Genomic DNA, 22,427 nt, shown 5'->3' with positions numbered 1-22,427 from the left:
CGCCAATTGTTTCCATCTGAGTGATTCCCAGATTGTGGCCATCCATGGATCGCAATTTATAAAAGCGAGGAGCGAACAGCGATTTCGCTGCAGTAGCATCCGAAGATCGCTGACGTTTGGCAGACACAGCATTGTTGGATTGTGGATTAACATCGGAATATACATACACATATATAACCAATATCATAGCCAGCAGAATGTCGCGTCTCAAGTGGCTGCTGCTCCTGGCGTGCGCCGCCAGCATCGGAGCAAGCGTGGAGGCAGCTGCGAGTCCAATGCAACGACGACGCCGGCACAGCAACGTTGAATCCACTCCCACTCCAGCTGGTAATGATTGGGGACTGGGACCGGAGTTGGCACTGGTGCGTCGTGTCTACGACGATTGCCAGGAGAGGAACGATTTTATTGGCTGCCTCAAGCAGAAGGCGTTGCATGCATTGACGCGTGCTTTGGATCGGGATTCTATTAAAATCGTGGACGGCCTGGTGCTGGAGAAGCAGAACAAAAGTGACACCGATAGCATCATAAGCTCCCTGACAGATGCCAGGCAATTTGGCAGTCTGGCACCCCTGGATCGCGCCCTCCTCTCCAAGGCCGACAAACTGATGCGTACGCATGCGCTGAAATTCGACATGGACTTAAGCCTGGATGGGGACCACTTTGTAGGTCGTGATAAGAAGAAGAAGAAGCAAAAGGATGGTGGACACATCAAGTATGTGATTGCCGCGTTGCTAACTGCAATGGGCATCGCTGGACCGCTGGGTCTAAAGGCATTGGCCGCAATTGCCGGCAAGGCGTTGGTGATCAGCAAAGTGGCGTTGACCATAGCCGGAATTATTGCACTGAAGAAGCTCTTCTCACACGATCACAGCGAGGAGACCAGCTTCCAGGTGCACGCCGGCGAGCACAACAGGTGAGAGTTCAAAATCTTTTATTTACCTTTATTATGTCAACTAAAAACAGTCTACAAAATGTATATTAAATTTAAATTAAAACCATTTTTATTTCATAAAATTAAACGAACCGTTTTCCTTTTTATGTACAAAAAAAAGTAAATTATAGTCGAATCAGAAAAACCCAATCAAATTAAAAATTATAAGTGTTAATTATGGAATTCACATATTCTGATTTGCAAAAGGAGAATATCTTTCTTGATATTTGATTTCTTCCCTCATTTAAATATTATGGTTCATAGAACAAATTAAAACTAAAATAAAAACGAAACCCTTTCGTTTAAATTTATTTTTTAACAATTAAAATCAATATGGTAATATAAGAGTTTGTCAAAACAATTTAATGACTTACTTTATATGGAAAGTGAAGTAGCTATCAAAGGTTGCATCAAGTAATGTCAATCGCTAGTTAAATAAATAGTTATTAAATTTAAGAAATAATAAATAAAATTAATTTTTTTTTAACCTATCTTTCAGACGCAACACGTACGTCATCAGGCCCGTATCGAAAACAAATCCCAACGTGGGCGTCACAGCTGCCGGAGGTAGTTCCTCGGTAGATCCATATCGCTACTACTACGAGTACCATCAGCAGTAGGAGAGGACATTATTGACCTCTTACTCTTGTCCAAGTTGCGTGTGCGTGTGTTTGTAAATGTGTGTGTTCAAAGCAGATGCAGCTAGACTACCAAAGAAATTCAAGCCGAGTTGAGCCTTGACTCCATTGCGTGTCCAGACTGGCGCCCATTTATTTATCGTAGCTCTTAAGATTTAGTGTAAATTTTAGAAAAATATAAGGGTGCAGCATACATGTCACCAACCAAATATTCTTCAAGTGGTTTCTTCACAACATAATAAACAAAGTATTACTTATAAAGTATAAGTATTTGTATTACGTTCTAAAGGAAAAGACAAAATTCAAATCTGCAATTAATATTGAAACGAATTTCCCTTCACATTTTTGGATTCCGAGAGATGTAGAAATGTTCATTAACTCGAAATGTAAAAAACCGAAAAAAGAACCGAATTTTCGATTTATTGGCTTACAAATATTGATTTTTCCAGAAAGCTTTTTTTTTTTAAAAAGTGCCAAGAAAAAATGAACAAGGATGACAAAAAAATTACTTTTCCAATGTTGATGCAGAATCAAATTAGTGGCCAAAAAACGATCAAATTGAGAATCCGCAAGAAAATCGGTTAAGATTTGACAAAATTATGACAGTTTGAATTTTCAAAAAAGAGTCAAGGGGATAGTATGCAAAAGTGTCGAGGAAAGTATGGAAAATATGGACAGTGATAAAATGGAGATTCCGCAAGGGTATCTGTAAAGATTTGACCAAATTATGACAATTTGAAGTGTGAAGAACAGCAAAAAATTGGAACATGAATGTTTAAAATTACAATTAAAATCTCATCAAATAACATAGATTTAACAGACTTCTTAAAAACTGAGTTGAATTTATTTTAAAATTTTTTAGAGGCGATTGGAAAGCCTTGAAAAATATAAAAATGCTTCACAGGAGTATAAATGTGCTTCAAAAGCATAAAAATAACAGTTAGTCGGAATCATCCGATATAACATAGGTATTTGGATTGGTTTTGCGTCCACTACTGACAGCGCTCAAAAGTGTTTGCTGCCTGCCTGACGAATTCTGCAGAAGATGAAGATGAGAGGAATTAAAATCGAAGGCAATGCAGTGTTAAAACAGCTTACGGTTGATGTGTCATTTGAGCGACTGGTTGTGTCTCTGGTTGTGGCAGTGTTTGCTGCAGTACGTCCTCGTCCACGACCACGCCCACGTGTACCTCTTGCTCCCCCAGCGCCAACGCTGGGCGGCTCTTCAGCTGTAGACATTGAAGCATTCGTCTCAATCTTCAGTGATTCACCATTTTCAGCTGCAGATCCTACCCCCTTAAAACCAGAAGAGTCCAATGCTTTCAGCATTTCATCGGCACTGTGATGGAGTCGAAATTTGATCAGTTCTTCGTCAATGCTGTCATCATCGGGCAGAGCTTCCATCAAATGCTCAACTGCCTTCTGACTATAAAAGCTACAATTGATTTGAGGACATTAATATGTTATTTAAATAAATGTCATAGCAATAAACCAACCCAAAGATATCATCAGCTGCATCGTTATCGGAATGATCCACCATGCGATAGGTTACCTCTGCCAATGCCTTGGAGTGCATCAGCTTGAGTGGATTATTCGCTTGCTCGAAATATTTATCCACCAATTGCTCAACACGATTGGTGTTGTCCACTTCCTGAAAGAGTAACCATTAATACATTGACCAGTTACAGGTTATATTGGCAATTACCATAGCACGCTGCATCGCTTCCTTGTCGACACTGATCTTGTCACTCTTGCCCCTAAACTTCTTCAGCCTGTCAAACTTGACCACATCAGCGGGATTGGCCACACGCGTGCCAAACATTTGGCTAAATCGAATGGTGTTAAACATGTGCGATTCCTCATTAAACAGTAGACGAAGTCGTATCAATGGCAACTTTGGCTGCTTCGGGTGGTCCGTTAGCATCGTCTTGGCATGCTCAATCATGGCTTCCACGCGCTCCTTGGCGAAATTGTACACCTTTGTGGAGGCATCACCCTCGCCCAAATTGAGTTTATCGACACATTCTGCAAGATTAATAGAATCAAAGACAAATGGACGCACAGTTTGCAATGGCAGAGGCTTCAGATGAAACTTTGTTTTGTATATCTCCAAGAGGCCGACGTGCTTCTTCTTCGCTTCGCCCTCGGACAGAGATGTGGCCACCGATGAGCCGGGTTGGGAGACATAGAAATCCCGCAAAGCATTCAACTCAGGATCAATGCGACAATCGTGCTCGTGACCCCAAATAACCAAGTGCAGAAACGAAGGAAGCGCCTCCTCGGGAATATAGTTTTTGAATCCTCGATTTTCGGCGCGATTCTGATGAACAACCATCAGATGGAACCACTCCTCATCGGATTCATTGGGTCCATTGATTACAACTTGATAGTCCTTAAAGAGACGCGCCAAGCGGGCATCATGTATGTGGCTGAGTCCATATAATCCCAATTTGCTTTCACCCTTGCGTATCAGAATGGGACTTATCTCCACTTTGGTCAGATCTGTCCAGCGTCCAAAGTAGTTAACCAGGCCTGTTGTGCTCAACAGATCCAAGGAGCTCAGGCGCCCAAAACCACTTGGATCATCATGATTGCCGTGTATGGAAAAGACGGGTATGGCAATGTTCAGATTGGGATCCTCATAGTTTACCGATTGATTGACGGCGTTGTGAAATGAAGCCGCCTGATCGCTCAGTATCTCCAGGGACACCGGCTTATCTCCAAAAGTATAACGCCTCAACAATTCGATGCATCTGCAAAAGAAATTCAAATTCCAATTCCAATTTTGACTTGATTGGCTGACTTCCACTTACTTGTGCATTGCATTTTGGCTAGGCACTGCATCGTGGAACAAATCGCCGCCCAGCAGAATCATGTCCACATCCTCGGCTACAGCCATTTCCAGTATTTCCTCAAATGCCGTAAAACTATCCTCCCCGCGCACAGCGTCCTTTTCGGCGTATCCCAAGTGATTGTCAGTGGCCACCATTATGCGTATAACATTCTCAGCATCCTGCTCAGCTGTATCGCCTTCTGCCATGTTTGTTAGCACTGCTAATCCTTCCAAATCAAAACAGAATCACTTTCGTCCAACAAGTGGAAATTTCACAACTTTATACGCGGGCCGGCGGCGCATTTATCGATAAATCCAAAAGCAGCACTGTGTTTATTAGTTGTAACTGGCAAGTCTGGCAGCGCTGTCGATAGTTTTCAATTTGAGTACCGAATTTGCGATGCTAAAAATCGGGAAGCATCGAAATTAAAAGTTTAGCTTATGCAAATATTAAAATGCAATACCTTTGAAATTTGTTAACAATTTGATGAAAATTTAAAATCCGCAACTCAAAAAAATATATATATAAATTTTAATAAAGGCTTAAAGCTCGCAACAAAAGGGGAAAAAAGTTAAAAATTTACTTATAAAAAAAAAAAAAATTTCATAAAATCGAGAAAATTCGAACAAAAATTCTAGCTTTAAAAAAAAAAAAATTTCAATTTAGTCAAATTTTAGAAGTTGCAACAAAATTTTTCTTTATTAAAATAGAACAAGCTACCAGATCGGAAAATTCTGTAGGGTGGCAGCCCCAATTTAAAAGGACGCCGCGAGAACTAACGGTGCTTTTTGTTTGTACAGAACGATTTCGGAAAAATTGTTAACAATTGAGAACAATTCGATGGCCGACGAAACAAAAAAGATCCCTTACATTTTGAATGGAGGTATATTTAAAATCAAAAAGCGAAAGGGACGTGAAGTCGTGGAATTCCAGCTAAGCGGCAATCTGGGAAATGGCACAGGTAATTTCTATCAGCAAATTAGAGTAAGTAGTACCCCACTCCCAAGTGCATGTACACTTTCCAGTTAAGATGAAATTAATTAATTAAAACATTCAACTTTGGCAGCGACGTCATCCATATTTGATAGACAAAGTAATAGAAATAAAAAAGGACAAGAAAGAGAAAGTCGCGGCAGCGAATATTGCCAAACGTAGACGCAAGTTAAGTTTCGATGATGATAAGTCGCAGGAGCCTGACGGGGAAGAATTTGATTATGTGCTTAATCTTGATAATGCTTCCATAACAGAATTGCAAGATGGGCTCCACTTGATACAAGAGGGCAACGAAAAAAACCTAGTTCGCCTAGGGATCCAAATTTTGCATCAACAAATACAAATTTGTTACAGCAAATTGTTTCGTAATCCCATAAGCTATCGTATCATCTCTAATAGAAATACGAATATTGTTAGCTTCAGCTGAATCAACCGGTTTTATTTTGATTATACGAATTATTTAATTGTTCAAAACGACAAACTTGTAATTATACCATCCTGTGTTGGTGTACATTTTAAAATTTCTTGCACTGCTTGCATAAATATCTATTTGAATAGATTATATACATAAATAGAAACATAATTAGAATATATTTTTGGCTTTTTAAATTGAAGAAGTATAAGTTATGTAAATAATGTGTTGCCATTCTAATATTTATTTTGATTACAACTTAAAAATAATATTTTTTCTGCTAACATACAGAAAAATAATATGTAAATGAAAACAATATTAATATTTGTATAAATTGTTCTAATAGTTCAGATAATTATTAAATATGTACACAGCATATATGTGTACTTATCAGATATCAGTTCAAAAATGAATATTCCATCATTCCAATCACAGCCTCCTACTCGCTTCAATTCCATATTATCGCAGTTTAATCCAAGTACGGCATTATTACTTGATTGATGACTCTCCTGTTCGTGTGCCAAGAAAGGTGATGTACATATGGCTTAACAATGATTATAAGTTTATTTTCCTCCAGCAATTTTTTTAGTCCGATCGAATCATCCAGGAATATTTTTCTCTTATAGAATGGAACCACATCCAATGATTCATTGAAGTAACTGAAATGACTAAAGGTCGAACATAATAATATAATTATTTTAAATAGAAAAAATGCAATGGTAATATATTGTACCTGGACTGCCATGGTGTAATGACGCCATCGTTTGGTCCACCGATAAGGATTAGCTTATGGAGGCGTTCCATTCCCATTTTAAATGATGTTGAATTTGAGCTGATCTTTTCATTGTTAATTAAGGGCAAGAATTCACTGTATTTCATGTATAATTCCTGCTTATGCGGGTCGTTCCAGTAGCCACCTATAGATGTGTGTTGACCCACATTGGAGTAAAACAGTTCAAAGGCTGTCTTTGCCGCAAGATCCGGAAATATTAAATGCAGGAAACTTGCTATAAAAATAAATCAACACATATGTATTATGGAGTTATATAAATTACTATATAAGATGTTGCACCCACTTCCGTATTGACCAGCTTGTGGCGATGATAACGATATAAAGGTCTTCACATTGTGATTAGGCAGACTTTGTATCGCCGCCCTTGCCAAGAGACCACCTTGAGAATATCCTGTAATTGTTCAGAGATAAGTAAAAATTACAGCAGACTGTGAACACTTCAAGAAAACTCACCTAGTACAATAATCCCATCTGGATGAAGCTTTCCAATTTGATCTATTCGATAACATAAGTTAAACATTTGGAATTCAAACAAAATATGTTAAAGCTACCTATGTAATCCCTGATCTGTTCAACTTGCCACCAAGCGCTCTCCAGACTGTACCAACCACTGAATTTATCGCAATTGTACACTGTTGTCCCCGGGTGAATCTATAATCGAAATTTAGGAAGTCTTTCAGTTTGACTTTGAACTCGTCATTGTGGAAATAAACAATAACAAAGGACGGTTCACATATTTACATACATATTTATAAATACCTTTTCAATTTGACGCACTAAAAGTGTCATTGATTCAGCTCCCGAGAGAACGCCATGCAGAATTACCACTGGTTTGAATGCCAGCGATCCAATAATATTCATGCATACTATTAGTAATATCCCTATTCTCATTTTTTACTTTCAAGCAGCCAGTTTTTTCAACGAATTTATTTTTGCGACTGTTTTTATTTTTATAACAACTACAACATCGTTCCAGATAAGTTTGATTGAACTGGTCACTCAAGTGAACGAAGGAACTAGTTCAGTTAATTGCTTTGTTCGCTCGTTTGAGTCCCGTGTGACGTCACAAACTACCATTAATTACAACGTTACATATGGTATGCTGCTATTACCAAAATTTAATGTTTTCAATAAATAAGTGCCATATATCAATTACTGTTTTATATTATATCGAAATTACTCTAAAAATGCATAGACGCACGCATTTCAAGCTTATGGGCAAGTGGGTTTGCTAGTATTAATAGTGATCAGCATATCAATCGCAAGAAAAATTGACATTTAAATAAGTGTCCAAGAATAACTGAATAAATTATTGAGATTAGTTTAAAATTGATTTTAATTTTGTTGTTCCTACTGTCCATGGTTTATATTATATGTTACAATATTCCCCTAAAAGCAAAAAACAATAAAAAAAACTAAAATTATGCTCTTTTATTAATTTTCAACTTACACGATTTTTGTTATGTACTTTGCACTATTGAATCTCGTCTTAAATTTAGATCTAGTTGAGACAAACGCTATTATTAACTCACCAAATAAGAAAACTGACTGAGCAATGCGCGTCAGATAAAATTGTGTTTTCACTTTACAATTTGTCTTTACATTTACATATATGACAACGCTCAACAGTTTAGGCCAAGAATGGTCTTAAATATAAAGAGTTTACTTTTATGTGTTGTAATTCTGCAGCTGGTATAACATTATAACTAGTAATAGAAGTCCTCGACCAGATCGGGCGAAGCTTCACCATTAGCTGGCATCAAATTTCACCCTGCTACCTCCTCGCTAACGAAATCCAGCTTAACAACCTCAGCGGGCAGGCACTCCTCGACGTCCACCTCATTCTCCTGGACATTGATCCGATTTAGTGTCATTGAGACATCCGGTCCACACTTAAGGGCCGCACTTGTCGTCGATATCGACGATGGATTCGACGTGGTGCTCACAACATCGTCGGCGACCACAACGGCTCCAACTGTAACTGGACAACTGGATGACAATACTGTTGTAGTGGCAGGCACAATAATCTGCTGCTGCGACGCAGACGTTGCCACAACAGCGTTACTTTGTTGATGTTGCTGCAGCTGTTGTTGCGGTTGCTGCACCGTCACCGCCGTCGTTGATGTGGGTTGCTGTATAATGATGTTCTCTGTGATGGTCGCCGTATTATTGGCCGCTGCTGCTGCGGCAGCTGCTTGTGCCGCAGCTAAGGCGGCAGCTTTTTGCTGTTGCATTTGCTGAAACTGTTTGATTGTCACGGTTGTTGTCGTCGTCTGTGGCTGCAATATGATTTGCTTCGTCTGCGGCTGCTGCTGCTGCTGTTGTGGTTGTTGCTGTTGTTGTTGTATGATGTGTGACTTGAATACGTGCTGTTGCTGAACGATTGGCAGCTGCTGGACTGTCTGTATGACATGCTGCACCTGCTGCACGGGCACCTGTTTAGCCGGTATGCCAGCATCCTCAAAGGCCTTCTTCTTGAGCGCTTGTCGTATTTGAGATCTGCAAATATTATGTGATTACAATGATGTACTGGCCATAATCATGTTCCCTCGCTATAGAGGATTGCAGAAGAAGAACACTTACACTGTGCGATTTTTAATGCTTAAACTGATTTTGCTGAGATCGTCCGAGAAGCGCATTATGGACGAGTGCAACATGTCGATTTCCTCGTCTGTCCATTTACTAAGAGCACACGCCGGCATAGCGAGGGAACATGAAATCATCAAATCAACGAGTGCACATGAATATTAGCACAGCTTTTATAACAACAAATCCGGCAATTCACACACAGACACACTTACCCAGAGGGCGATTCGGCATTTGGATGCAATTGCATCGTCAAATCTCCAAGCTTGCTGAATGCTTGTCCCGCGGCCGTGAAAATCTCCCCAACCTGCGCACACACAGAAGAATATAAGAATAATGAAATTGAGTTTGTTGTGGCAGCTGTTGTTGTTTGCATGCGTTGCAAATTCAAAACAAACGCGCCCTTTTCCCCTCCATGAAACAAACAATTTTAGCTCCCATTCGCAGCCGCAGGAGTGAGACAAAATGACGAGTCGCAGCCGCCTTTCTCCCGCACTTATTAATGGGGCCATAATATTTGGTAAATGCGCTCATGGATTGATTCACTCATCGCGATTGCACTTAACATACCTTTGTTGCCGAATTCATGGCCAACTTAAGCAGAATAACTTTTTTTAATACAAGACTTAATATGAGTGTGGTGGTCGGTCGATAGGCGTGCGATAAAACATTGCTGCAACCCTACAACTTCGATTGTCTTTAATTTCGTTATCGCATTTATCTATCGAAAGCTATCGACCATGTTTCCATTGCACACGTCTGCGTCTGTCTATCGAAATTAAAACAACAATTAAATAACACTTAACATTAATGGTTTATTTTGATACAAGTAAACAACTATTGAAATACGATAATTAAACAAGACTAAGACAAGATCACTCAACATAGTAATACTATGGAAAAACGACTTATTTTGATGTTGCTGCTGTGTCCGTGCCAGCGTTTTGACGCAGTTGAACAATTTCATCCTTTCGCATTTTAAGGGCTTTCTTGGCCAACTCATATTTATTGGTGAGGGCAGCAATCTCCTTTTTTTGTGTATCCAATTTGGACTGAAAAAGAAACAGAAGTTCGTGTTAAACATGCATCATGCACAACATCAATTGGGAATTAAAAGTGTATTTACCTTAAGTAGAATAATTTCACCAGTTGTTTGTGAAGAAATATTGGAAGTATCGCTATTTTCTTTCTGCTTTAATCTATCTTCCAGTTCTTTGATATAATTATAGCGATGGCGACATATTTGCACAGCATCATTCAATTTGGCGGTCGTCTTCTGCAAGTCCAGCTCCAACTCGGACTCTGTCTGGGTCTCGATAGTTACCAGCACGGGCGGAACGAAAGTTGCATTTTGGACATTGCTGGAGATGGATGCAGATGCAGTGAGTGCATTTAATTTGCTCATCAGATCCGAGTGCTTGTTCTTCATTCGCTTGAGTTCATCCCGCGCCTTTTGTTGCTCCTCCTGCAGACGTTTCTTCAGTTGAGCATTCTCCTCCTTCAGTGGATGATTCTTCAACTCAATGTTGAGTGCAGTCACTTTACTCTCCCTGATAAACAGCTCGAATTGGCATTCCTTCAGCTTACGATCAAGTTCCTCGCAGTTACAGTTGGTATCTTAATACAAAATCAATATAAGCTATTAAAATTAATCAAACTAATGCCAATTTGTCAGTTGAACCTACCCACGGGATCTGTCATGCAGGCCACGTGCCGCGAATCATTCCAATACGATTGACGCCTCTCGTCGTGTGTGGTGATTCTTCGATTTCGACGCACCTCCGATTCCAAGCTTAAAGATTTCTAAAGCAAATCACATATTATACAAAATGTTCTTTATTTTATATGCTTGGAGAACTTACCCGCGGCTGCGGCGCATCGCGATCCAAACTCCTTCTGGCAGCTGGCGATGTATTTGATGTATTTGAATCAAACGACAGATTGCTGTTGTTGGTTTTGTTTTTCAAGTCCGTCTCCAGTTTCTGGACAATATCATTAGTGAGGCAAAGTTTCTCCTCCAAGTTGCGTTTGTCCTCTAGTAGACTAGAAATTGTGGCATCCAAACGTGCTCGATCCGCATCGAAGCTAACTTTGTTGGCTTTCTGTACAAATTTAAATGAAATTGCGAATAAATATGCAATCTATATATATATATATATCTAAAGCTTACCAGCATTGAGCGTAGTTTGTCCATTTCTGTTTGCAACATTTTAACTCGGTTGACGAGCTCGGCGTTTTTGTTAGAGAGTTCTGTGGCACCTTGCACCTGTTGTGCTTCCAGTTGTTGCGAGGACTTTTGCAAAGCATCACATTGCATTTGTTTAATCTGAAGCTGAGACTCCGCTTGTTGCAAGGACTTTTGCAATGTATGACATTCTTTCTGCTTAGCTTTAAGCTGAACATCAGCTTGTTGCAAGGACTGTTGCAATGTGTCGCATGTCGCCTTTTTGAGCTCTAGCTGAGGCTCTATTTGTTGCAATGCCTTTAACTGAGACTCTGCTTGTTGCAAGGACTGTTGCAATGTATCATAAGCCGCCTTCTTTATCTCTAGCTGAGACTCTGATTGTTGCAAGGACTGTTGCAATATCTGGCATTCTTCCAACTTAGTTTTTAGCTGCAACTCTGCTTGTTGCAACGACTGTTGTAATGCCTCACACTCTGACTCCTTAGCCTTCAGCTGCAACTCTCCATGTTGCAAGGACTGTTGCAGTGTATCATAAGCTGCCTGTTTGAGTTCTAGGCGAGACTCAGATTGTTGCATTGCATCATATTCCTTCTGCCTAGCTTTTAACTCAGACTCTATTTGTTGCAAGGACTGTTGCAGTGCATCACATTCATCCTGCTTAGTCTTTATCTGAAACTCGGCTTGTTGCAAGGTTTGTTGCAGTGTCTCGTAGGCCGTCTGTTTGAGCTCTAGCTGAGACTCTGATTGTTGCAAGGTCTGTCGCAATATGTGACATTCTTCCTGCTTAGCTTGTAGTTGCAACTCTGCCTGTTGCATGGACTGTTGCAACGCATCATAGGCGGCTATTTTCATCTCTAGCCGAGACTCTATTTGTTGCAATGTATTATTGATGTCATTTTTGATCTCTAGCTCAGACTTTGTTTGTTGCAAGGACTGTTGCAATGCCTCACATTCACTCTGCTTAGCTTGTAGTTGCAACTCTGCTTGTTCCAAGGACTCTTGCAATTTATCAAACTCCGCGTGTTTAGCTTTTAACTCAGACTCTGCTTGTTGCAAGGACTGTTGCACTGCTTCAAAAGCTGACTGTCTATTCCCTAAAAGAGACTCTGATTGTTGAATGGTCTGTTGCAATATTTGACATTCATCCTGCTTAGATTTTAGCTGCAACTCTGCCTGTTGCAAGGACTGTTGCATTGAATCACACGCTGTCTGCTTCGTCTGTAGCTGCGACAGCAGTTGAGCATTGCTTTGTTGTAAGTTGACAATCTGTTCTCGCTCCTTTTCCAAAAGATTCTGCATGTTCAGATCGTTCTTTAGCTTAACAGTTAGTTCGTGATTCGATGTCTCCAATTCGAGTTTTCGCTGTTGCAAAGATTCCATCTTGAAGTTAAGTTCAGCCTTTGAGCTTTCCAACTCCTCAATCTGACGCTGAAATTGATGAGTCTGCTCGGACATTTCATTCTCCAGTTGCTGTAGCTTTTGTGTAAGCGTGGCCTCCATTGAACTGACACTGTTTTTCACTTCCAGAGTATTATCCAGCTTTGATTGTAAGCTATCCAATCTAGCTTTCTGAGTATTCACCTCTGTTTGCGACAATGAGAATTCACGTTCGAGATCTTCGGCTCTCTGGGCCAAGAACTTGTTAAACTCATTGGCTTTGGCCAGAGCACCTTGAATTTGCTCATAGTCCGCGGAAAGTTTGTCAACGTCCTTAGCAAATTGCTTTGCCTTATTCAATTCTTCTTGCAGATCGTTTACCTTTAAATTGCATGCTTCTATCTGTTCGTTATACTCGGTCTTTGCTGTGGCGTTAGATTGGATGGCTTCCTTTAGTTCAAGGCTTAAAGTTAGCAGCTTGTTTGAATCACATTGTCGAAGATTCTTTTCAGAATGCAGCTCTTGGTTCAGACGTTCTATTATCAGTTTGTTATCATCGACAACAGACTGTAACGAAGTCTTTTCTTGTTGTAGATTGTCCAAGTTCAGCTTTAACTGCTCGTTATCCTGCAGTTGCTTCTTGCACTTTTCATGCAACTCCTGCAGCTTTTCGCTGCAAGATTCGGCATCATTTTTATCTTTCACGCTAGAGCTCAACTTATGCTGCAGTTGTTCCACCAACTTTTGGCTTTCATTGTACAACGATTCGAGTTCATGTTTTTCCCGATTCAACTGATCCATTGCCAAGGTATTTGCATCATTGGCAGAATCGGCCTCCGCGCTTATTTTCTGCAATCTGTCCTGCCATTCGGTATTGTATTTGTGAAGATTCTCTCGGTAACGACTCTCGCTCACCTCAATCTTTTGTAGAAACTCAAGGTTAATATTATTAAGCTCCCCCTTATGCATTTTTTCTTGTTGTTCAAACTCTTTTCTGGCATTATTCAGTGACAATTGCAAGTTGTTTAAGCGTTTTTCGTATTCCTCCTTGTTGGAGTCAACCAGTTTGAGGCGTTCTTCCAATGCTTCTTCAGCTTTTATGCAGCGCTCTGTCAGCTTTGCATTGGATTCCTGCAACTGATCAATGCGACTGACATCGTCGGCTAATTTTGCCGTCTGGCGATCAAGCAGCTCATTCTGTTGCTGGGCATTCGAGCGGAGCTCAACCTGTAGAACATCCATGGATAGACAACGTTCACTAAGTTCCTGTACCTCGAATTGCATCTCCTCAATACGCACATCTTTCTGTTGAATGATCGATAGCTGATTTTTGATTTCAATCTGCAGCTTTTGCACTTCTCCATTCATTTGATTGAGTCTGAGCTTAAGTTTATCGACTTCCTCCTCCTCCTGATCGGTGTCTGCTGCAATCAGTGTGCTTGTGCTCCTGGACAAGCTCTCGTTTATGGTCGTCTCTTTGACCTTCTCCTGCAGCTCTTCGCACACCATAGTCATTTCGGCATGCTGCTTCTCAAGCGACTCGATCTGACTCTTGTAATCCTCCACTTTGTTGGCTATGACAGATTTCTCAAGCAGCTCGGATTGCAGATTTGTCATTGCTTCACGCATCTCGGCCACCTCTTGTTCCAGCTGAGCGATGTAAGTGTCCATTGGCGCCGTTTTGAGCTTCTCCTGCAACGCGTTGCATTCATCACGCAAACTATCGCCCTCCTGCACGCTCTCCATGAGCTGATTGGACAGATCATCGTATTCGCCTTGCAGCTCACCATACTTGGTCTCCATTTGGGCCAAGTTGGCCATGAGCTGCTCATTGCTGGCCTTTAGCTGCTGCACAAGAGCCTCGTGGATCTCAGTGGCAGCTGCTTCAATAAGTTTCAGTTGAATCTCCTCGACAGTTTGCTTCAATGTGCTGATCTCCTGCTGCAATCTTTCATTTTCGCTTTGCAACTTCTTGTGCTGTTCTTCTGTGGCAGCTGCTGCGCGTTCCAGAGTCTCATAATCCCGCTGTAAGGCTTGATATTTTTGCTTTATGGCATTATATTCCTCTTGCATGTTCTTTATAATCTGCTCGTGACGCAGTTTCGTTTGCTCCAGGTCATCGAATTTCACTTGCAGCTCCTCCTTTGCCTCCTCAGCAGAGATGACGTCACGACTGAGGCGATCGCATAGCTCCGATTTCTCAGCCACATCGCTGCTCATCTGTTTGTATTCGCTCTGCACACTCTCCAGCTGTGCACGTGTCTCGGCGATGTCCAGACGCAATTGCTCGCATTCACAATCAATTGCCAGGCCACCATTGTCAGCATTAGGTTTATTGTTGTGCTCTTCGAGAAGGCGCTCCAGTTCTACACACTTCTTACAGATGATTTCACAGCTTGTTTCGAGGGCTGGGCAAATGGAACGCATGTGATCATCCTTGCTGTTCCGCAGCACTTCATTCGACAGCTCATTGAGCGACTTTTGCAGATTATCAATGGCGCTGTCCTTCTCCGACAGCGCCGTCAGCAGTTCATTCTCTCTCAGCTTTGATTTCGTTTTGTGACTGCTAAATTGAAACTCCAATTCGACAGCAGCACGATTCTCCATGTCCAATCTATCCACCGTTTGCTTCAGCTTCTTCAATTGCTCCTCGTAATCCACTATTTTCGCATCAGCTTCCTCCTTGGACTTTCTCAGGGCATCCACATCGACTTGCAAGGCTTCCGATCTGCAAAGTAATCACAATTAGTAAGGAAATAATGATAAAAGAATGTATAAATAAATGTGCATTCGAATGGAATATGTTGTTTTTGTATGTGGTTGTAGATGTGATCAGTTTTGAGTTTATTACCCTCAAGCCTTAAAAATATAATGTATTAGGTTTATTTATATAGTTATCATAGTGATAATCGACTGATAAATGCAGATGTCTTACACAAATTCAATTAACAAGAGATTACTCCCATTAATTCTTATTAATGTGCATATTATTTTTTTATTTAACCTGTTTTCTTTCTAAAACATAAATATTAATAATATACATATATATAATTATGCACACAGTTCTATATACAACTTTGCTGAATTTATCATATTTTATATCTATTACCTATAGCTTAGTTTTCAGTTGAATATATCTTTAAAAAGTTGAAGTTGCATTTGGGTTCCAATTTCTCCCGGACAAGTATTTTGACAATTATAGCGAGCTCCCTAAAAATAGAGACTGCAGCTGCTGTCTCCAGATGATCACACGACAGCATTCCAATTGCGGTTCAGCCCTACAATAAAACACACACACACACACTACATACCCACACACCGCACACCCATATAATTGCATTTTGTTGTTGCATGCGTATTTTTACTCACACGCTTCGGGTATAATGGGCCAATTTAATTTGGGGAGAGAGAAGAGAGTTACATCAGTGTCGCGTCTTTGATTTTTAAAGACGCTTCGCAAAACGACGTCATCGATTACCATAAACTAAGCGTGTGCTCGTTGAAATGGAACGTACTTTGATGTTGCACAAAACTCAACTCATGGACACATTATGGAATATAACAATTAATCGACAAACCGTTGCGACGTCATTCAAGCTAGTTGATTGGAGATTCGTTTTGCTTATCGTCAACGTTGTTGCCATTTTCAGATCGTTAGGTCGATCGGCAGGGCCGAATTCATTTCCATTCGACATTCGACAAACTGGCTCTCATCATCACACACATTTTATATTCCAGTGCTATCACAATAGCAATACTAAATAGGTAGGTCTTTTTTTTTTTTCTTAACGAAACGTTTTGTTTATCTTTCAGCTTTATTTTGACTTTGGGTTCGTGTGTGCCGCTCTCCACTCACGTCGCACTCGGCGCTCAGTCTGAATGACGAGACTCTATAAATTAGAAGAGAATCTCAACAGAGTTCAACACGAGTTGATTTACACGATTTTATCGCGCACCTGCTGTGGTGAATTCGATTTTCAAATCGCCGGCCGGCAATTCAAATCATAAACAATAACAATATTATTTGTGGAATGTTAATCGATTTCTAATTACTATTAATATTTGACAGCATGGACCAAATGTAGCAGTTATGGAGCCAAAATTAAACCTAAAAAATCAGTGTGAAGAAAATATGCTACTATAACATGGATCACACCATAACTTTTATTCATACCTTTATAAATCAAATCAATTTTAATTCTCATTTTTAATTTTGATTTTAAAGATACGAAATAAGTTTATTTTTATTTTCCAAATAAAAGTTATTGACTACCAATTATTTTTGGTTTTAAAATAACTATTATTTCTCTAGATTTATTTAAAAATCAATTCCATAACTTTTAAATAAAAATTTCAAAATAAATGATGTATCGAAAATTTTAAAACTTATAACAGGCTTTTCCCCTGCTTGAAACTTGAGTCGAAAGAAGTTTGAATGCTAGTGTCGAGTGTGCTCGACTGTGAGTTACCCGTTACCCAGACCGGTAGTTTTCAAAAATTATTTGTTTAGTTTTTTTTTTACTTGCTGGGGATGCGCTTGTCAAAACTCTAAACAAACTTTGATGAAAATGAAACTACAAAGTGTGGGACATTCTTAATGTAGCTTATTCAACTCACCGCTGCAACAAATTAAGACGCTCGGCCTGCAGCTCATCGATCTTAGCATTCGCCACAGATAAATTTTCGTTTAGCACTTCCCACTCTGAATTAATGTGCTGTTCAATCTTGGTGAATGCTTCCAGCTCCACAACTTCACGTTCAAGCATTTCCCTACTACATATGCATGTTTTGGTAAATGTGTGATTGGGAATGAGTTTATGAAATGTAATGTAATTGAAATGTGTAAATATGATTGTAAAACTCACCCTTTAGCACCCATTTGAGCAATGGTTGGCGTAAGTGTTATTAAACGCATTCTGGGGCCAGGAGCTGCAGCTGGAGTGGGATTTACAGTCGGTTCAAAATTGGGTTCAACTAGGGAATTAAATTCTTCTTTGATTTCCAGGGATTTCATAATATTTATAGTCGTCGGGCCATTCAATGCCCGTTGATTTGGGTTTAATGTTTTTGGGTAAAAGCACGGCTTCGGCAAGTGTGAGAAATTAACATTGACAGTTGGTCCATTCGATTCAGTTTTATCTACAAAAGGTGCTTCAATTTTGACCGTTGTCTCTGGGTTCGATGAGGCTGGACACCAAGTACGCCGGCGAATTTTATTGCGATGATCTGTGATTGTATTGCTGGTAATTATCTTAAGCGTATCGGTTTTTATTCTCTGCTCCAACAGTCGCACTTTAAGCTGGCTTTCATTTCTGGCCTGTTCCTCAGCCAAGCGATCTTTGAGCACCTTTATCTCACGCTCCAGGCGCTTCATCATTGTTGCATCGGATACAATTTCATTTAGTTGCGGCTTCAACCGGATCTTTTTCGCTCTCATTGCAAAATTCAACGTCGACTGGGATTCCTCCATATTGGAGGGACGAATAGTACAAATAATGGAGGTAAACGCGTTGCCGCCAAGGGATGCCTGTAGAATTCGCGTGAGCTTCGAGTCCCGGTAATTAACAAATCTATTGTCTTCGTTTTCAGCCAAGTTCTTAATGACGTTGCTCAGAAAAAGAAGACTCTTGTTAATGTGACTTCCCTCCTTAAGACGTGTTCCACGTGCTCCCGTCTGATCGGCGCGCTCAGATCCCGCCAGATCTACCAGATTCAATATGCTCTGAATGACCGCATCGTCCTCGGTGCGATCTGTTTTGCGTGATTCAATAATCTACAAGGAGAATATTGACGGTTTAAAAAAGAAAATGAAAATATAAATGAATGCAAGTTATCTTACTATACGAAATATTGCATGTGATCGACTGGAGCGTTCATTCATGTTGGTCTCACCAACAGTTCGCTCCTTGTTGCCCATGCAGAGGAACTGCAGCAAATCCTCCTCAGTCGTTATGATGCATTCCTCGCAATTAACGTTGACCATGCCATTGCTTTCAAATATTTTAAGATCCTGATTTTTCTTGTTGAGCAAATCGTAGATTTTCTCGTTGTAAATCTCAATGTAACCCACGCGAAGTAAAAAGTCGCGATCACTGTTATTGGAAATCTGATTAAAGATCTCTTTTGCAGCCAGGATCATTACACCTGGATTCTCCCTGTCTCCTATCATGGTATAGGTTTTACCTGTCAAGGGAACAATAACATGAATGGGGTCAAATTTGTCGTTCGATGCACTTAAGCCATAAATTGCTATACATATTCTATAAATAATGTACAGTATGTCAAGTAATTGTTTTGACGATGATGCTTCACGTATTTATTTTTTATTTTTAAAATAGAACCAGAAAAATAAGGATTTAGGGAATATAGGTAAATTTAAATTTGGTCAAAACAATTACGCGACTAACTGTGTTTGCTTACCTGACGATGTTTGGCCATATGCAAATATGGTGCCATTAAAGCCTTTTACACAGGCCTCCACAATATGTTTGGCCATGCCATCGAAAACTTCTTGATTGTTGGAGCCCTGATCAAAGACATAATCTGAAAATTAAATTTACGGCCATCTTTAATACTTTTGCTGTTGTTGTTGTTGCTTTTTTTGGTTGCTCACCGTAAACACAGGGATCTGCTTGACTGTCTATTGGATGAATGGTTCGTTTGTCCTTCACGTGCCACAAATTGGGCAGCTCAGGCTCACAAGGACGTACCTTGATACAGACTTGAATAGAGCTTTTGGCGGACATAATTTCAAAAACAATTAACACTTATTCACATGAAATATTTAGCTTTTACATTGACTTTTTTTTACAGTTAATTCGAACAATTGCCGCTTTGCGAATGCTTCTTCTTTTAACTGAGGCATTCACATTTGCGATGACAGCGTCATTGGTGATATCGATAGCACTCTTCAGACAATGGCTTGTTATCGAAAAGTTACTTGCGTCTTCATGTAATCGTCAGGGCTGACAAATAGAAAATATGTGAGGTGCTATCGATAAGTCAAGATATGATCGTTGACAGGGCTGGCAAAGTTGAGTAAATTCAAAATTCAATTTGAATCTGTATTTGAACGTACGAAAATAAATAAACACACATTGGTTGTTCTTCATAACGCGACTTTATTGTAATTTCAATAAATATATTAATAACGTTCTAAGCACATGGATCTCTACTTAAATTGCTTATGTAACGACTTTAATTTAACTAACTCATTTTATTCTAGCGACTTAACTCAATTCTCTGTGTATGTTTGTTTGTGTCTCTTCGTGTGAGTGTTGCCATTAATGCATTTCCAGCTTATAATTAAAAATAGCATAAGTAATATATGGTTTCAAAAGAAACGTAGCCGGACGCAATATAAAATAGGGTAGAGAGAGACAAATTAAACATATTTGTATTTACTTATAATTTGCTTTATTCAATAGTATAATTTATTTCTATGCATTTGCTTCATCAATATTCATTAAATTTATGCTATGTTAGGTGACTCGTGATGAATTATCATTGAAGATTTGTTCAAAAGATACAAGTACTATATGAAAAAAGATATACATTTATAAAATTGCGCGCTTAAATAATATGCAAGTAAATTACGTTTAAATTAATTGAGGTAGAAAATTACTAAAGTAACACATATATATGTTATAATAAGGCAAGTGGGGTTCAACTCTTGTAGAGTCTGTGCTCATCTTCGATCTTGAAACTAACAATAAACCTAAAATAAACAGAGCATATTCAAACTAAATGTACAATATAGGAAATACGGGCATAATGACATTGCGATTATATGGAACACGTGGAGAGAAACCTTTTAAATGAATCTGTGAGTGATTATTTATGTGATCTGAGTATGATGAGGTATTTGATTCTATTACAATATATTTTCCAAATACGAGCGATTACGCGTTTAATTATATCTAAGCAAATGTTTTGTATGTGCTTGTAGTTTCTTTCACTTTTGTTGTACATAATCGCATAATTGTGTATAAATAATAGTAATTAAATTTACATTGCTTGGCGATAGCAGTATTCTTTAAAAATTGATTAAATTGCGCACCCATTCAATGGAGACCCTAAAACTAAGCAGATGTGTCTGCTATAATGTGTGTGTAAGTACGATTACTGGAAGATATATAAAGGTATTACGGATAATGAGTACAAGGGCTGCACAAATCATTTCTGAGGTAGTTCGGTTCTTCCGGCTGTTTAATTGAGGCAGCGGGAATGTCATCCACGTGTATTCCTGAGATATGGTTAAGCACTATAAATATAGGTATGTATTATACATACACGTATGTATATATGTATAGGCGTACTCGTATTTGTGTTGTCTCCAGAGTCATATGTAAGCTCTATCTGTGGCATGGCACATCTGAATTGTTTCATCTGATAAAATTACATAATTATTAAAAACTTAAGACGGATTTAAGAGTATTCAAATGGGAAGGATTCATTCTGTCCGGGTGCGTATCTCCTACAACATTTTGTATACTATTTACAGAGTTGTTTACTCAATTTCGAGATTCTTAACACTAAACTTAAATAACTAGATGTCTATAGTACTTTTATGTTTAGGTTTAGCTTTAGGTATTTTGGAGTATGAGTTTTTCTTGCATTTCTTTTCTTTTTCGAGTTTGTCTTGTTCTGTGCTTTATCTTCTTCTCTTCGTATACACACAACAGGTACATGTGTATATAGGTAGTATATAGGTTAAATATTGTTTATGCATGTAATCATCTCTGTTTTTAAATTTTTTTAAATAGATAGATTTTTTGTTCACTTAAATTTGTTTCTTGTTTTTGTTTTGTTAAAAGCACAACATAAATTCTACTAAAATTTCTGCACACGCAGCACATAATAAGTATGATCTGTATGATTTGTTTCTAGTTCTAGATAACTATCGTAACTAGCGTAACTATCGTATCGTATAGTACACATAAACTGGTATACATGAGGATAAGGCTACTCGTTACAAATGTTCCATTTTTTGTGGGTATACAACTGTTTGTTTGACGACTCTTCTGAATATCGTAATATCGTAATATCTTCTATCTTTTACTCTCCAAATTTTGTGGTTATTGCCTTTCGCTTATCGCTTATGTGTTGTGCACACCCTCATCCTCCGAGTAATTCTCCTCGGCATCCGAATTGGCCACCTCATTGTTGCTGCCGGATTGATTATTATCCAGGCCCAATCCCAAATCCATTGGTTCCGAGCCATCGCGTCTAATCTCAGCATTGGCATCGGCATCGACATCCACCTCATCGGGATCACCAACACCAGCACCACCGACCAGATTGTGGTGCAAGTGACCTACAGAACTAAGCTCTGGGGAGAGACTGCTCGCTTGTTGTTGTTGTTGTTGTTGGTCGCGTCTCAGTATCGGTTCAATGGTCAGTCCAGCACCACCTTGGCCATAACCAGCTGTTGCACCTACGCCTCCTGTCAACTTGCTCAGATCAAACTGTGCTGGCAGCAGACCCGCTGGCAACTTGTCCAGACTGTGTCCCATCGCATTCAATTGCGCCATTTTGGCGGCATGCAACGCCGCGGCAGCTGCATGCTCCTGTGACATGCCCATGCCTGCAACAGAAATAATAATACATTGTAGAATAAGCGACATTTCCAACAGTTTTCAATTAAATCAAATATGTATCAAATGTCAAGCGCATCTA

The 22,427-nt window shown here is 39.4% G+C and overlaps 7 protein-coding genes and 1 long non-coding RNA gene across 14 annotated transcripts in view; 3 read left to right on the top strand and 5 right to left on the bottom strand.

The window, feature by feature from the left end:
* The first annotated feature begins 197 nt into the window (after positions 1-197).
* On the top strand, positions 198-1,778 carry LOC117781378. The gene is made up of 2 exons (XM_034618128.1): positions 198-913; positions 1,431-1,778. Exons 1-2 carry the CDS (start codon positions 198-200, stop codon positions 1,549-1,551), a joined length of 837 nt encoding a protein of 278 aa, XP_034474019.1. The 3' UTR covers positions 1,552-1,778.
* A 599-nt stretch (positions 1,779-2,377) lies between these two features.
* LOC117782038 (double-strand break repair protein MRE11) lies at positions 2,378-4,684 on the bottom strand. The gene is made up of 5 exons (XM_034618951.1): positions 4,383-4,684; positions 3,275-4,322; positions 3,066-3,220; positions 2,668-3,004; positions 2,378-2,605 (listed from the first exon to the last, which is right to left on the bottom strand). Exons 1-5 carry the CDS (start codon positions 4,607-4,609, stop codon positions 2,510-2,512), a joined length of 1,863 nt encoding a protein of 620 aa, XP_034474842.1. The 5' UTR covers positions 4,610-4,684; the 3' UTR covers positions 2,378-2,509.
* Positions 4,685-5,320: 636 nt separating this feature from the next.
* On the top strand, positions 5,321-5,998 carry LOC117780285. The gene is made up of 2 exons (XM_034616743.1): positions 5,321-5,364; positions 5,470-5,998. Exons 1-2 carry the CDS (start codon positions 5,356-5,358, stop codon positions 5,821-5,823), a joined length of 363 nt encoding a protein of 120 aa, XP_034472634.1. The 5' UTR covers positions 5,321-5,355; the 3' UTR covers positions 5,824-5,998.
* On the bottom strand, positions 5,833-7,548 carry LOC117780284 (lysosomal thioesterase PPT2 homolog). 2 transcript variants are annotated; one of them, XM_034616742.1, is made up of 6 exons: positions 7,361-7,548; positions 7,153-7,252; positions 7,055-7,096; positions 6,885-6,992; positions 6,544-6,815; positions 5,833-5,888 (listed from the first exon to the last, which is right to left on the bottom strand). In XM_034616742.1, the coding sequence occupies exons 1-6, from the start codon at positions 7,490-7,492 to the stop codon at positions 5,865-5,867; spliced, it is 678 nt and encodes a 225-aa protein (XP_034472633.1). In that variant the 5' UTR covers positions 7,493-7,548; the 3' UTR covers positions 5,833-5,864. The 2 variants fall into 2 exon arrangements, with proteins under 2 accessions (XP_034472633.1, XP_034472632.1); XM_034616741.1 differs by lacking the exon at positions 5,833-5,888 and adding an exon at positions 6,167-6,476 and having other exon boundaries at positions 6,542-6,815; positions 7,361-7,544.
* A 468-nt stretch (positions 7,549-8,016) lies between these two features.
* LOC117780183 (putative mediator of RNA polymerase II transcription subunit 15) lies at positions 8,017-9,851 on the bottom strand. Of its 2 annotated transcripts, XM_034616607.1 has the most exons (4): positions 9,758-9,851; positions 9,403-9,494; positions 9,185-9,283; positions 8,017-9,100 (listed from the first exon to the last, which is right to left on the bottom strand). In XM_034616607.1, exons 1-4 carry the CDS (start codon positions 9,773-9,775, stop codon positions 8,368-8,370), a joined length of 942 nt encoding a protein of 313 aa, XP_034472498.1. In that variant the 5' UTR covers positions 9,776-9,851; the 3' UTR covers positions 8,017-8,367. The 2 variants fall into 2 exon arrangements, with proteins under 2 accessions (XP_034472498.1, XP_034472499.1); XM_034616608.1 differs by lacking the exon at positions 9,185-9,283.
* A 131-nt stretch (positions 9,852-9,982) lies between these two features.
* Positions 9,983-19,748, bottom strand: LOC117794525 (interaptin-like). Of its 5 annotated transcripts, XM_034635163.1 has the most exons (10): positions 19,363-19,748; positions 19,170-19,292; positions 18,589-18,932; positions 17,615-18,522; positions 17,367-17,522; positions 11,358-15,477; positions 11,050-11,289; positions 10,873-10,990; positions 10,314-10,804; positions 9,983-10,239 (listed from the first exon to the last, which is right to left on the bottom strand). In XM_034635163.1, the coding sequence occupies exons 1-10, from the start codon at positions 19,493-19,495 to the stop codon at positions 10,096-10,098; spliced, it is 6,777 nt and encodes a 2,258-aa protein (XP_034491054.1). In that variant the 5' UTR covers positions 19,496-19,748; the 3' UTR covers positions 9,983-10,095. The 5 variants fall into 5 exon arrangements, with proteins under 5 accessions (XP_034491054.1, XP_034491055.1, XP_034491057.1 ...); XM_034635164.1 differs by lacking the exon at positions 17,367-17,522; XM_034635166.1 differs by lacking the exons at positions 17,367-17,522; positions 17,615-18,522; positions 18,589-18,932; positions 19,170-19,292; positions 19,363-19,748 and adding an exon at positions 16,328-16,356.
* On the top strand, positions 16,382-16,977 carry LOC117794527. The gene is made up of 2 exons (XR_004618440.1): positions 16,382-16,514; positions 16,563-16,977. It is a non-coding gene; the product is annotated as an uncharacterized LOC117794527 (long non-coding RNA).
* Positions 19,749-19,850: 102 nt separating the features above from the next.
* The window catches only part of LOC117780930 (protein abrupt), a 45,011-nt gene continuing 42,434 nt past the window's right edge, over positions 19,851-22,427 (bottom strand). Inside the window, exon 7 of the mRNA XM_034617624.1 lies at positions 19,851-22,335. Within this exon, the coding sequence (XP_034473515.1) occupies positions 21,848-22,335 (488 nt within the window). The 3' untranslated portion in view covers positions 19,851-21,847. The remainder of the gene's footprint in view (positions 22,336-22,427) is intronic.

The sequence above is a fragment of the Drosophila innubila genome, assembly GCF_004354385.1.
Source record: "Drosophila innubila isolate TH190305 chromosome 2L unlocalized genomic scaffold, UK_Dinn_1.0 4_B_2L, whole genome shotgun sequence".
NCBI lineage: Eukaryota > Metazoa > Arthropoda > Insecta > Diptera > Drosophilidae > Drosophila > Drosophila innubila.
The sequence above is the reverse complement of the archived record's forward strand: the minus strand, read 5'-3'. Positions and strand labels throughout refer to the sequence as shown.

Coding starts and splice junctions, on each gene's coding strand:
- LOC117781378 (XM_034618128.1), top strand. CDS start 198: ATGTCGCGTCTCAAGTGGCTGCTGCTCCTGGCGTGCGCCGCCAGCATC. Junction 914..1,430: donor CACGCCGGCGAGCACAACAG/GTGAGAGTTCAA, acceptor CCTATCTTTCAG/ACGCAACACGTACGTCATCA.
- LOC117780183 (XM_034616607.1), bottom strand. Junction 9,284..9,402: donor AATGCCGAATCGCCCTCTGG/GTAAGTGTGTCT, acceptor GTGTGCTCTTAG/TAAATGGACAGACGAGGAAA. Junction 9,101..9,184: donor AGCATTAAAAATCGCACAGT/GTAAGTGTTCTT, acceptor TAATATTTGCAG/ATCTCAAATACGACAAGCGC.
- LOC117780284 (XM_034616741.1), bottom strand. CDS start 7,492: ATGAGAATAGGGATATTACTAATAGTATGCATGAATATTATTGGATCG. Junction 7,097..7,152: donor ACAGATCAGGGATTACATAG/GTAGCTTTAACA, acceptor GTTATCGAATAG/ATCAAATTGGAAAGCTTCAT. Junction 6,993..7,054: donor AGATGGGATTATTGTACTAG/GTGAGTTTTCTT, acceptor GAACAATTACAG/GATATTCTCAAGGTGGTCTC.
- LOC117782038 (XM_034618951.1), bottom strand. CDS start 4,609: ATGGCAGAAGGCGATACAGCTGAGCAGGATGCTGAGAATGTTATACGC. Junction 4,323..4,382: donor AGCCAAAATGCAATGCACAA/GTAAGTGGAAGT, acceptor TTTCTTTTGCAG/ATGCATCGAATTGTTGAGGC. Junction 2,606..2,667: donor GCTCAAATGACACATCAACC/GTAAGCTGTTTT, acceptor CATCTTCTGCAG/AATTCGTCAGGCAGGCAGCA.
- LOC117794525 (XM_034635163.1), bottom strand. CDS start 19,495: ATGTCCGCCAAAAGCTCTATTCAAGTCTGTATCAAGGTACGTCCTTGT. Junction 17,523..17,614: donor GCTCAAATGGGTGCTAAAGG/GTGAGTTTTACA, acceptor ATGCATATGTAG/TAGGGAAATGCTTGAACGTG. Junction 10,991..11,049: donor GCGATGCGCCGCAGCCGCGG/GTAAGTTCTCCA, acceptor GATTTGCTTTAG/AAATCTTTAAGCTTGGAATC.